General features: G+C 41.0%; 1 protein-coding gene and 1 pseudogene across 4 annotated transcripts in view; both read left to right on the top strand.

Annotated features, from left to right (window-relative positions):
- The first annotated feature begins 1,562 nt into the window (after nucleotides 1-1,562).
- On the top strand, nucleotides 1,563-2,077 carry LOC123595456 (annotated as a pseudogene).
- A 619-nt stretch (nucleotides 2,078-2,696) lies between these two features.
- Nucleotides 2,697-12,370, top strand: part of HERC6 (HECT and RLD domain containing E3 ubiquitin protein ligase family member 6) — a 62,432-nt gene continuing 52,758 nt past the window's right edge. The window contains exons 1-4 of one of the 4 annotated variants that reach the window (XM_045473255.1): nucleotides 2,697-3,299; nucleotides 6,070-6,229; nucleotides 8,171-8,247; nucleotides 11,366-11,593. In XM_045473255.1, the coding sequence (XP_045329211.1) occupies nucleotides 3,101-3,299; nucleotides 6,070-6,229; nucleotides 8,171-8,247; nucleotides 11,366-11,593 (664 nt within the window). In that variant the 5' untranslated portion in view covers nucleotides 2,697-3,100. The remainder of the gene's footprint in view (nucleotides 3,300-6,069; nucleotides 6,230-8,170; nucleotides 8,248-11,365; nucleotides 11,594-12,370) is intronic. The other 3 variants (XM_045473251.1, XM_045473230.1, XM_045473240.1) reach the window with 3 other exon arrangements.

Here is a 12,370-nt window from a genome sequence, read left to right as displayed (position 1 = left end):
TATTTTCTGTCACGTGCAACCAAAAGAATCTTAACTGAGAAAAACTGATGAAAGAACTAAAGTAGGTATTTTACATAAAATAGCCAACACGTAGAGCGCCTGAGTGGCTCTGTCAGTTAAGCGTCTGACTATTGATTTGGGCTCAGGACATGATCTCACCGTTGGTGAATTTGTGCCCTGTGTCGGGCTCTGCGCTGACAGTGTGGAGCCTGCTTGGGATTCTCTCTTCCTTTCTCTGTGCCCGTCCCCTGCTCACGCTATCTCTCAAAATAAATAAATAAACTTTAAAAATAAATAAACAAATAAATAAAATAGCCAACACATGGTAAACATTCAATAAATGGAGCTACCATTTTCAAGTGCATGAACACAGATGAATTGAGAGTTATCTAGTTATCTCTTTCTCAAGCAATAGAAGTATGATCGGTTTAAGTTGCATTGTATTTACTTATCTCACTAACTTTTATTGAGTTCTTTTTATGTGGCAGACACTGTGCTAGGTGATGGGGACACAATACATTTACATGTTAGCTCTCCAGTTGATTGTTTTTTTAAGAAATACATACAGGGTAGTTGCCTGGGTGGCTCAATAACTTCAGCTCAGGTGATAATCTCACGGTTCATGCATTCAAGTCCCAAGTCAGGTTCCTCACTGACAGCTTGGGGCCTGCCTGGGATTCTCTCTCCCTCACTCTCTAACTCCTCCACCGCCACCACTGCCACCCCCCCCTGCTTGTACATGTATGTATGCACTCCCTCTCTCTCACTGTCAAAATAAATACATAAACTTAAAAAAGTAAAAATAAAAATAAAACAGTAATGCCAATGATGGCTAACATTGTCACAGTCACCAACGACGTCTATTTTGCCAAACCTAAAGATCAATACTCAATCCATATCTTGCTCAACAAGCAATTGTCAAAGATCATCATTCCCTTGTTCGTCACCTGCTTGGTACATACCACCCTTCATGGTCTTCCTTCTAGGATCCGTCCTCTGTTATAGGCTAGCCACATTCACCTCCCACTGAGTGATCTCAATCCCCCATTTGGCTTTAAGTATCCTTTCTACACTGAGACTCTCAATTTTATGACTCCACCCTGACTTCTCTGCACAACTCCAAAACAGTTAATCCTATTGCCTCCTTATGTAACAAGCATCCCACAGTTAATACCAGACTGGACTCCTGACCCACCAGCCCCAAAGTGAAGCCTCACTCAGGCTTCCCCATGCCAAGAAAGGGAACCACCATTCACCCAGCTGTTCAGGCCAACTTTGGAATAATCCTCATCCTTTTCTTTTTTTCTCTCCTCCTTCTTCCAACCCATCAGCAAATCTGTAGACTCTTTCAAAACATCTTGAATGTGTTCATTTCTTCTCTCCTTCCTTCTAGGGTACTGCCTTAGTCCCAAGGGCATCCTTCCAACCTGGCCTCCTACAGCAGCCTCTCCTAACTGGCTTTTCTGCTTCCATTTTTGTTCTATTATATTCTACATGGCAGTCAGAAGGAATCTTTTAAAACTAAAGTCAGATCATGTCACTTCTCTCTTCAAGACCTTCCAACTGTGCTCTTTCTTGTAGGCTGCTGACATGCCATCCAGACTGAGAAAGACCCGGAAACTTTGGGGCCACGTGAGCCATGGCCACGGCCGCATCGGCAAGCACTGGAAGCACCCAGGAGGCCGGGATAATGCTGGTGGCATGCATCACCACAGGATCAACTTTGACAAATATCATCCAGGTTACTTTGGAAAAGTTGGTGTGAGGCATTACCACTTAAAAAGGAACCAGAGCTTCTACCCAACTGTTAAGCTTGATAAACTGTGGACCTTGGTCAGTGAGCAGACACGGGTAAATGCTGCCAAAAACAAGACTGGAGCTGCTCCTATCATTGATGTGGTGTGATCGGGCTACTACAAAGTATTGGGAAAGGGAAAGCTCCCTAAATAGCCTGTCATCGTGAAGGCCAAATTCTTCAGTAGAAGAACTGAGGAGAAGATTAAAGGCGTGGGGCGAGCCTGTGTCCTGGTAGCCTGAAGTCACATGGAGAGAGGTTCACTAAATACTAACAACTGCTTTTCTTAAAAAAAAAAAAAAACCAAAAAACAAGAAAACCTTCCAACTGCTCTCCTTCACCCTCTGCCATTAGACATGAACATGAGTCATTCCCTCATGTCCCATGTCCCCTAAGCTCCCTGCTCAAATGTCGCTTCATCAGAGAAGTGTTCTCTGAAATCTTATCAAAAAATACAAGTTCCCGGGACGCCTGGGTGGCTCAGCTGGTTAAGCTTCTGACTCTTGATTTCAGCTCAGGTCATGATCTCATGGTTGTCACTTCAGGCCCTCAGAATCCCTAGTCAGGCTCCATACTGGCAGTGCCGAACCTGCTTGGGATTCTCTCTCCCCCCCCCCCGCCCCTCCCCCACTCATGCAGTCTCTCTCGTTCAAAATAAATAGACCTTAATAAAGAAATAAGTATTTAAAAAATACAACTTCCTTCTGACCCCACTATTACTTTACTGTTATATTTCTTCATGTTGTCACTTGACATTATACTATTTACCTGTTTATAAACAGGAGAATGTTAGTACCATGAGGATTTTGCATTACCAGTGCCAAAAACAGCTTAGAAAATGCTTCGGATGCTTTTATTAAGCATTCTAGGCATTATTCTAACATTATGTATTATCTGTTAAATTACCCTAACATTAGATTTGCTGTATTACTGTCCACATTCTCATTGACGTGGTAGCTGAGGCACGGATTCCTTAGGCAACTTGCCCAAAATCACACAGCTCATAAATGACTTAGCTAGTATGTAAGTAAATCCAGAAGCTCTTCCTCTGGAGTCCCTCTCTGCTCCTCAGCACTCGAGGGTCACGTTTGATCCACAAAAGCCATTGGCCAGGGTGCTGGATGACTAAGGGTGCCAGGGCGGTGCTGCTGCGGGGTGGGGAGTCGGACTCCCTGATGTTATCAGACTCGGGCTGTTCCTCCTAGCCTCCAGGTTTCCGGCAAATCAGCACACAGCCTGTCACTAACCTTGGCGAGCCGGTCCAGGCTTAACGCACAGCCACTGGAGGCCGGGCGGGGGAGCGGGATGTACCTGTGCTGGGGCGCCAGCTCCAAAGGACCTCTGCGCCGGAGGCCTGCGGCCCGGGGCGGTCCCGAGCTTCGGCAGGCCGCCAGCGGGGAGCGCCACTCGCTGCTGCTGCTGAGCGACGGCGCTGTGCACTCATGCGGGGACAACAGCCGGGGCCAGCTGGGGCGGAGAGGCTTGCAGCGTGAGGAGCAGCCAAGTAAGTGCCCGGGGCAAAGGTGCGGGGCGCGGGGCCAGGCAGGGGATGCTGCTGGGAGTCCCGGGTCCCCTGGGCCTCCAGAGGCGGGGAAACGTTGCTCCACGCCTTCGCGCGCAACTTCGTCAGTTTCGTTTTCCAGATGCGCGGTTGTTTTCGGTTTCCAGTTCTCCTTCAAAGCAAAACTGAAAGCGAAACTAACGGGACCGCGTTCCTTTAAAAAGAGACGTGGTACTTCCTACTAAGCCTTTCCATACTAGTCCTTGCCTGAGCGAATCTATCTGGGCCCATCAGAACGACCTTCCAAACTGGTTTATGGGCGGGACACCTCTAACTCTCAGATATAGCCCACAGCGTCTTTTTTTTTTTTTTTTTTTTAAATAAAATACATAATAGCATTTTTACCATTACTGATTATTATAACACAGGAAAAGAAATTGCCTATAATTCCTATACCCAAAGACAACTACTAATATTTTGATGCATTTCTTTTTTCGCTTTTTTCTATCATACATTTAATTTTATAAAAGCATGTCATTATATAGTTTTGTATACACGGTATTATGCAACTCTGTAAATTGCGCTCTTATGAAACATATCATGAACATTGCCCTTTTATTATGATTTTTTTTAATGTTTATTTATTTTGAGAGAGACAGCTCGAGTGGGGGAGGGGAAGAGAGAGAGAGAGAGAGGAGAGAGAATCCCAAGCAGAGTCATCAGCACAGAGCCCCACGCGGGGCTCCATCTCACCAACCCTGAGATCATGGGCTGAGCTGAAATCCAGAGTTGGTGGCTCAACCCTCTGAGCCACCCAGGTCCCCCTTATTGTGTACTTTTGGAAAATACATTTTAAATTATTGCATAACATTCTAGGCTTTAACAGTGCAATTTAATTATTTTTCTTTGTTAGAAATTAGTTTTGTTTTTGTTTTTTTCTCATTAGGGGCTTTTATAAATAATACTATGATTGCCATTATTTGACCATATTTCTGATTACTTACCTAGAATAATCCCAAGTGTTGTGTCTGGGAGGAAAAACTTCTCCTCTACCCTATTAGTTCTTGCTCTGAAGGCCTACGAACTAAGCTGATAAAGACAGATTAACATGAGAAAAATCATACAATTTTATTAATATTTTATGTGCACAGGAGTTCACAGAAAAGAAGGGAAACTCAAGAAGTGATTAGATTCAGGGACTTATATGCCATTTTAGCAAAGAAAAGGGGTTTTGGACTTTGAAGGATGATCAGTTGTGGGGAAGTGACTAGGAAATGTATGAGAGAGATTAATGAAAGAAAAGGGTTATTTTGGTAAGAGCTGTCTATACAGACTCATCTTAGTGCCAACTCTAATGATAAGAGTTACTCTTCTCTTCCTAGTATGGAAGAGGGGGTACATCTTTACAAGGAAATTTTATACTCTGCTTTTAGGTGGATGAGGGGAGGGCAGAGAACTCTTCCTGCTTCTCTTGATTTTCAGTTGCCTTCAACTCCAAAAATTGCTCAAGTGGAATATTTTGGGATGGCATATCCTAATCCCTTTTAGGTGGAAATGAGGGGCAACATAATACTTGATGCCAAATTGTTGTCTAGGAATGTGGTACCAGTTTCAGCCTTCATGAGTGTATGAATCTTTGGGACATTTTTTTTATTGCCCCATGGTTTGAAACTAATTGAAAAGGATAAGATCACACAGGTTTAAAAAAAGAAAACTAAAGGCTCCTGGGTGGCTCAGTTAGTTAAGTATCCAACTCTTGATTTCGACTCACGTCATGATCTCACACTTCTTAAGATCAAGCCCCAAATCAGGACTCTGTGCTGGCATCGTGGAGCCTTCTTGGGATTCTCTCTCTCTCCCTGTCTCTCTTCCCCTTCCCTTCTCTCTCTTTCTCTCTTTATCTCAAAATAAATGTGATATATTTAACTCAAAACCTCTAATAATTCAGAAACAAACACTTTGGGAAAAGCTTAGATTGACTGGTAGGGATCACACTACAAATGATTAGGTTTTCATTTGTGGGCATTTTTGGCTCATGAGAGGCATATTACTACTTTTTTAAAAAGATTTTATTTTTTAAAGTAATCTCTGCACCCAATGTGGGGCTCCAACCTACAACCCTGAGATCAAGAGTCACAAGCTCTACAGACTGAGCCAGCCAGGTGCTCCTACTGCATTCTTTGTGAGAGGATCTGGCTTCTGCCTCTCTCATTCATGAGGCAGGCTCCCTGCCCATTTCCTCCTGAGCAAGGAATTCACTATTCTCACTGTTCAGGGCTGGGAAAGTCAGAAGAGGAGAGTGGAGGCAATCCCATCTTCCCTCTGTCTCCTTTTGTTTTGCTACCATCCTTATAGAGAAATGTTAAGTCAAGCATCGTAGTTCCTACAAGTTCCCTTTCTCCATGAAGCTCATCCTATTCTAGTCTATGGTATGCTATTCTATATTGAAAGCGAGAGGAGGGGTCAGAGGGAGAAAGAATCCCAAGCAGGCTTCATGCTCAGCGCAAAGCCTGACATGGGGCTCAATCTCATGACCCTGGGATCATGATCTGAGCCAAAATCAAAAGTCAACTGACTTGAGTCACCGGGGTGCCCCTGAAGCTCATCCTTTTAAATAGTAACCATGTTCCCATACAGACAGCGTAATACACATTGAGCTTTTTTCCTTCAAACTTTAGTGAGGATGTCAGGGCATGATTTAAAAGTCCATTGGAAAAGATGAGAAATCTGAGTGATCTTTCTGAGAAGTTTTATTTTGTTTTTGTTCCTGAAGAACCAATTCAGGCATTGGAAACTCTACGTGTTGAACTGGTGAGCTGTGGAAAGGAACACTCCCTTGCTGTCTGTTACAAAGGAAGGGTCTTCGCATGGGGAGCTGGTTCTGAAGGGCAGCTGGGAATTGGAGAATTTAAGGAAATAAATCTTATACCTCAGTAAGTATTTCCATTCATTCATTCATTCATTCATTCAGTATTTTTGAGTTTCATGTGCTAGGCACCATGCAAGATGTCAGGGTACAAAGATACTATGACAAACTCCCTAACCTCAATGATTATAGTGTAGTGAGAGAAAAAACTCCTAACCCCAATTATTATTTAATTAGAGTCCTATGAAGAAGGTCAGGGTAAAAGGAGAACATGTGACTCCTTGATCTTAATCTCATATATTGGAAATAACCGAGGGGACCCACTTGGTAAATAAATAAATATAAAATAAACATAACCTATAAGTAAAAATAAAATATAAAGATTACTTTAAAGTCAAAACATTGAACAGAAGATGCAGAAAGAAATCTTATTGGAAATTCCCTTCTGACTAAAGCAAAGACTCCTTGAAAAAAACAGCTGCCATTCACAGCTTGGAGGGAGTTTCTTATGAATTCAGATGCTGTGAAGACAGACTGCCCAAACAACACAAAAAAAAAAAAACCCTATGAAACCTTCCATACTCTCCTATTGAAGCCCTAAAAACCTCCCTTTTGCTATACTGATATAGCAAATATATCAGTATATATATATATATATATATATAGAGAGAGAGAGAGAGAGAGATATAGATATAGATATATATCAGATACTGATATATATATATATCAGATATACTGATATATATCTATATATATATCAGATATACCTGATATATATATATATATATATATATATATATATATATATACATATATGGTGATTCCACAAATTTTCCATTACTGGCAGCTCCCATCTGTACATATAAATAAAGTTTGTCTTTTCTCCTTTCAATCTGTCTATTGTCAGTTAATTCGCATGCCCCTATCACTGGATCCAAACCAGAAGAGGAAACTTTTACTTACGGAAAAGTAGTAAGATGATGGGGTAAGGGGGAGGAATCATATCCTCATAAACAGCTTCCTAGGACAAATGATATGACAAGCAGTCTGAATTGTACATTCATGAGTTACATGTGTAAGAATTTTTAAAAGCATGATTTTTAATACTAGGAGGTTACTTTTTGTTACCTCTTCTGGTTTTGAATTGTATGAGTGCTGTGGCTTTGGAGAACAAGCATTGAACTTTGAATGAAAAGACGAAGGTTTGAGTCTAGTTCTACAACGTGATACCTCTAACATGATTCCCTAGAGCAAACTAGAACTCTGACCACTACTAGATGCAACCATATGAAATTGCTGGTAGTTACCTTTTTGATCCACAAAAATGGCAATGTAATAGGATTCAACCTAGTGATTTATTTATCAAATAGGGCTTAAATCAGGTGATGTAAATAACAGTGTTCTATAAATTTTAAAGCCCCATGTCATATGTGCATGAAGAAATTTATTTTTCTTTTAAGGCAATAAATATAGAATAAAAGTTAGTACATTATATACTGCATTAAAAGTCCAATAAAAATCACTTGTGTATTACAACTGTTTAGATTCTGCTCTGTACCTTTATGCTTGTTGATGTCATGTTAAAAACACTTAGAGGGCTTTGGCTTAAAGGTACTACAGAAATATAAGAAAATAAATTATTTCCAGGGAAAATATGCCCAGGTTGCCAACAATCCCGAAAACGATGAACGCATGAATGTTGAATGTTGGGTTGACAGCAGTTTTAAGCAAGTAATTCTTTATAATTTCTAAAGATTATACACCAATCAGGAAAACCACCATTACTGTGGTGTTTCTGATTATTACCAAACAGCCCTATATATCTGCAGTCATCAAGAGAACTATTCTATTGTAAAAAACATTAAAGTAGCCCAACTCATAAAAAAAGAAAAGAAAGCTATTTCCCTAAACCAAATGTATTACCTGGGATCATTTTACATATCTGTAGTTCACTTGGTGAGCCACTCTAAAGAAGGATTAATAGATTTTTGTATCATTTTTACTACAGGAAGATAAAAACTCTGACTGGTATAAAAATTATACAAGTTTCCTGTGGAAACTACCACTCTCTGGCATTATCAGAAGGTAAAAATGGCTTTTTGGATCTTCTAAGTATCATTACAAAGTAATTTGTCTTTAATATGAATGATACCTGTTGATTTTTAATGCAGTGGGACTAATTTTCATGCATTTAGAAGTTTTTAACTTTTTAGATTTCATAAGCTCTATTGTTCTTCATTGTTTTTTCAATTGTCTTTGTTCTTATTATACTCTAAGTAGTGACTCATTCATATCGATGCTATAAAGGGTCATCTCTGTTCTCATGACCTGATCTGACTCTCTCAGAATTTAGTAGTGGTTTTATTTCCAGAACTTTGCCCTTTGTGCTGAATGGCTGTATACACCGGCAGACTCAAATACACTAAGGCCTATTTGTTTTTTTGACTTAGATCAAAGAAAGAAAAGTCAAAATGTCAATGTGGTGGCTGGGTGGCTCAGTCAGTTAAGCATCTGACTCTTGACCTCAGCACAGGTCTTGATCTCAGGGTTGTGAGCTCAAGCCCCACGTTGGGCTCTGTGCTGGATTTTACCTACCTAAAAAGAAAAGAAAGGAAAGTCAAGGTATCAAAATCATGACTATATTTTTTCTACTAACATCCCCCATCCTTTGTCCATCATCATTCAAAATTTTTCAATGGAGAGTGTTGCAGAGGAAAAACTTTTCTTCCATCCTCTTAAGTTTAGCACCTGGTAGCCTGCAAATTTATGTGACAAAAGACAGATTAGCAAGACAAAAGGCACGAGTTTTATTAATATTTTCATGCATGGAAGTTCACAAAAAAGAAGTGAAACTCAAGAAGTCATTAGACTTGGGGACTTATATACCATTTTAACAAAGGAAAGATTTGGGCTTTGTGGGATGATCAATTGTAGGGAAGTGACTTGGAAATATGTGGAAATAATGGAAGATAAGAGTTAGTTTATTAAGGGTTATTTGTGAAGACTCATGTTGTTGCAGACTTTCCATCTCTGGTGATGAGTCAGTGCCCCATCCCTGGTGCAGGAAAGGACACCTTCACAAAGGGAAATATATACATTGCTTTTGGGTGGATAAGAGGAGGGGCAGAGAACTTTTCCTACATAGATCGATTCTCAATTGCCTTCAGCTCAAGATAACACTTATGCCAAAATGACATATTTTGGGGTGGCATATTCTGACTGCCTTCAAGAGACATTTAACATTTGTATGTCTTTCAGGTGATATCTTATGCATAATTGCAGCTGTGCCACAAGGGCTATGAACAGCCAACGTTTATTTCCTGGTTGCCTTCTGTCGCACCAGCTATTTTGTGAAATGCTTTACATGTATAATCTCATTCAGTCACTTAACAAACACTGAACCTGGGCATTATTTGTATTCTCATTTTAGAAATGAAGAAATTTGGACTCAGACTTTCAGCAATTTGCCTAAGGTCACACACTAACAGATAGTGAGATTTGAACCAATACTTGTTTACATCCCAATCCTAAGTGCTTAACCACTGGACCACACAGGCCATGAGACCGTACTATAATCCTGTGGCTATTGTATAATTCCTTCCTGCCATTTCCAGCTATTTGATCTAGGGCAAGTTATTTAACTTGACTCTCGATTTTCTCATCTGTAGGAGTACTGATGTCTACCTTACAGGCTGTTTAGAAGATTCAGTGAAACAAGACATACAATATATCCTGCATAGTCCAAAGCAGATAGTAGGGGTACAATAAATATTAGTCTCTTTTCCTTCCATACTTTTCTTCTTCTTAATTATTGAAATAGTTTGAATTATTTCCTCAGGGTATTGATTTGTCTTTACATTGGTCTGGATTGTGAAGGTTGTGTGAAGCCCGGGTACCCAGTACATTTGCTATGGTGAACTGTGAGTTCTCATAGACCTTACTGTGGGTTTGACATTCTGCATTGTGCCCTCAGAAATACTTTCCAGTGGTAGAACTAGCTTTAGAAGAGTTTAAAAAAGAAAAAATTAGATGTAATAACATAAACATCTGAGACACGTTGGCAGTTTCCTGGGTAGACAATGAAATATTAGAAGATCTTGACTTTTGACCTCATGTAAATTATCCACCTCTGGTCAAATTCAACATAAAATGTTGTTGGTTGTTTTCTCCCATCCAGTCATTCCACAAATGTTTGTTAAGTGCCTGTAATGTTTCCGGCAAAGAGGATATAGCAGTGAACAAACCTAAGACTGCGCTTTCATGGAGTTTATATTATGGGGGTATGTAGGAGAAGTGAGCCTTAAACACATAGACAAATAATTATGTCATATAACAGAGATAAGGGTGTGGGGAAAAAAATGAAGGCAGGTAAGGGAATGGGAGCAAGTACTCAAATGGAGGAAAGGGGTCTTTCTCTTTTATAAAGGATGTCATGGAAGCTATTTCTTACAAGGTGAGCAGACACCAAAAGAAGGGGAGGAGGGAGACAAGATGCTAAGGCCATGATTCAAAGGAATGATCCAGATGTAAAGGCCATGAGGTTGTGGCATACTCAACAGGGAACAGCAGGGGCTCTGGAAAGGTATGAGCAAGGGGGAAATGAAGTCTGAGATGTGTCATGGGGAATCCTGGTGACCTGGCGCTTGTGAGCTGTGGTGAGAATTGGCCTTTTATTGAGTGAGACAGAAAATCCCTAAAGGGTTCAGTCTGACTTATTTTTTTGAAAGACCACTCTGGCTACCCTTTGGAGAACAGACAAACATGGACTCTGGGAACCCAGTGAGGTGCTGTTGTAATCTTCTAGGAGAAAAGTGATGGTGGCTTGGTGGCTAAGGTGGTAACGGTGAGGAGGTGAGAAGTGGTCAGATTCCAGATACATTTTAAAGATAGAGACTTTAGGATTTGCTAGGTAGAAGGGTGTAAAAGGAAGAAAGGAGATGAGCATGACTCCCAAGATTTCTAGTCTGAGCAGCTGAAAGAACACAGTTGCCCTTGACTGGGAGGGAGAAGAGGAGTGGATGTTGTTGGAAGGGACTTTTGAAGGTGTTCTTGACCATCTTCCTTGCCTTTAGTCAGAATACTCTAACCTCTTTTGTCCCTATTTTAAGTATTAAAGATCTTTAGAATTAGGGTGGTAGTTTCTACTCGAATTTGGTATTCCAATATTTTTACAATTTTGAATTTCTCTTCTTTATTTTTGTAGATGGCCAAGTGTTTTCATGGGGAAGTAACAGCCATGGGCAGTTGGGCCTGGGGAAGGAGCTCCCCTCCCAAGCCAGCCCACAGAGGGTGAGGTCCCTGGATGGCATCCCCCTGGCTCAGGTGGCTGCAGGCGGGGCCCACAGCTTTGCCCTGTCTCTCTCTGGGACTTCATTTGGCTGGGGAAGCAACAATGCAGGGCAGCTGGCCTTCTTCGGGAGTAATGTCTCAGGTAACAAGATAATCTTGTTCTTGCAGTAAATCATTCTTTCTTTCCAGTTGGAAGACCAGCTCTGCAAAGGGTACTCTCAATGATTAGAGCAGTGATTCCCAGGCTCTGGAATATATTAGAATCACCTGGGGTGCCATCTTAATTTTTGGTTGCCACTGTAATATATTACCAGAAACTTGTGGCTTGAAACAACATGGAATTCTTTCTTATAGTTCTTACCAGAACTATAGTTCTGGTAGTCAGAAGTCTTATGCAGGTCTCAGTGGGCTTAAAAAAAAAGTGTCAGCAGCTTTGGGGCAACCAGGTGTGGGGTGGGGATGAACCTTGCATTATTTTCTTGCTTTTTTCCCCCTCTAGAGTCCATTTACATTCCTTGACTCATAGCCCCCTTCTTCAAAGCCAGCAATAGCTGGTTAAGTCTTCCTCAAGTCACTCTGACAGTGACTCTCCTACCTCCCTCTTCCTCAGTCAAAGGAGGAATTTGTAATTACATTGGGCCCACACAGATAATCCAGGCTAACCTCCCTATTTTAAGGTCGACAGTTTAGCAACTTTAATTCCATCTGCTTCCTTAACTCCTCTTTGCAGTGTAACCTAACATATTCACAGCCTCTGGGGAAAGGACACAGACATCTTCCGAAGCCCCTTATTTTTTCTACTGCAAGAGCATTGAAAAATCCCAGTGCCCACCCCCTCCAAACAAGTTGCAGTGCCCAAGTTAGACCCTATACCAAGTAAATCAGAATGTCTGGGGATGGAAACCAGGCATCGGTCATT

This window comes from Leopardus geoffroyi, chromosome B1, assembly GCF_018350155.1.
Source record: "Leopardus geoffroyi isolate Oge1 chromosome B1, O.geoffroyi_Oge1_pat1.0, whole genome shotgun sequence".
Taxonomy (NCBI): domain Eukaryota; kingdom Metazoa; phylum Chordata; class Mammalia; order Carnivora; family Felidae; genus Leopardus; species Leopardus geoffroyi.
This window is presented reverse-complemented; position numbering and strand designations above follow the sequence as displayed.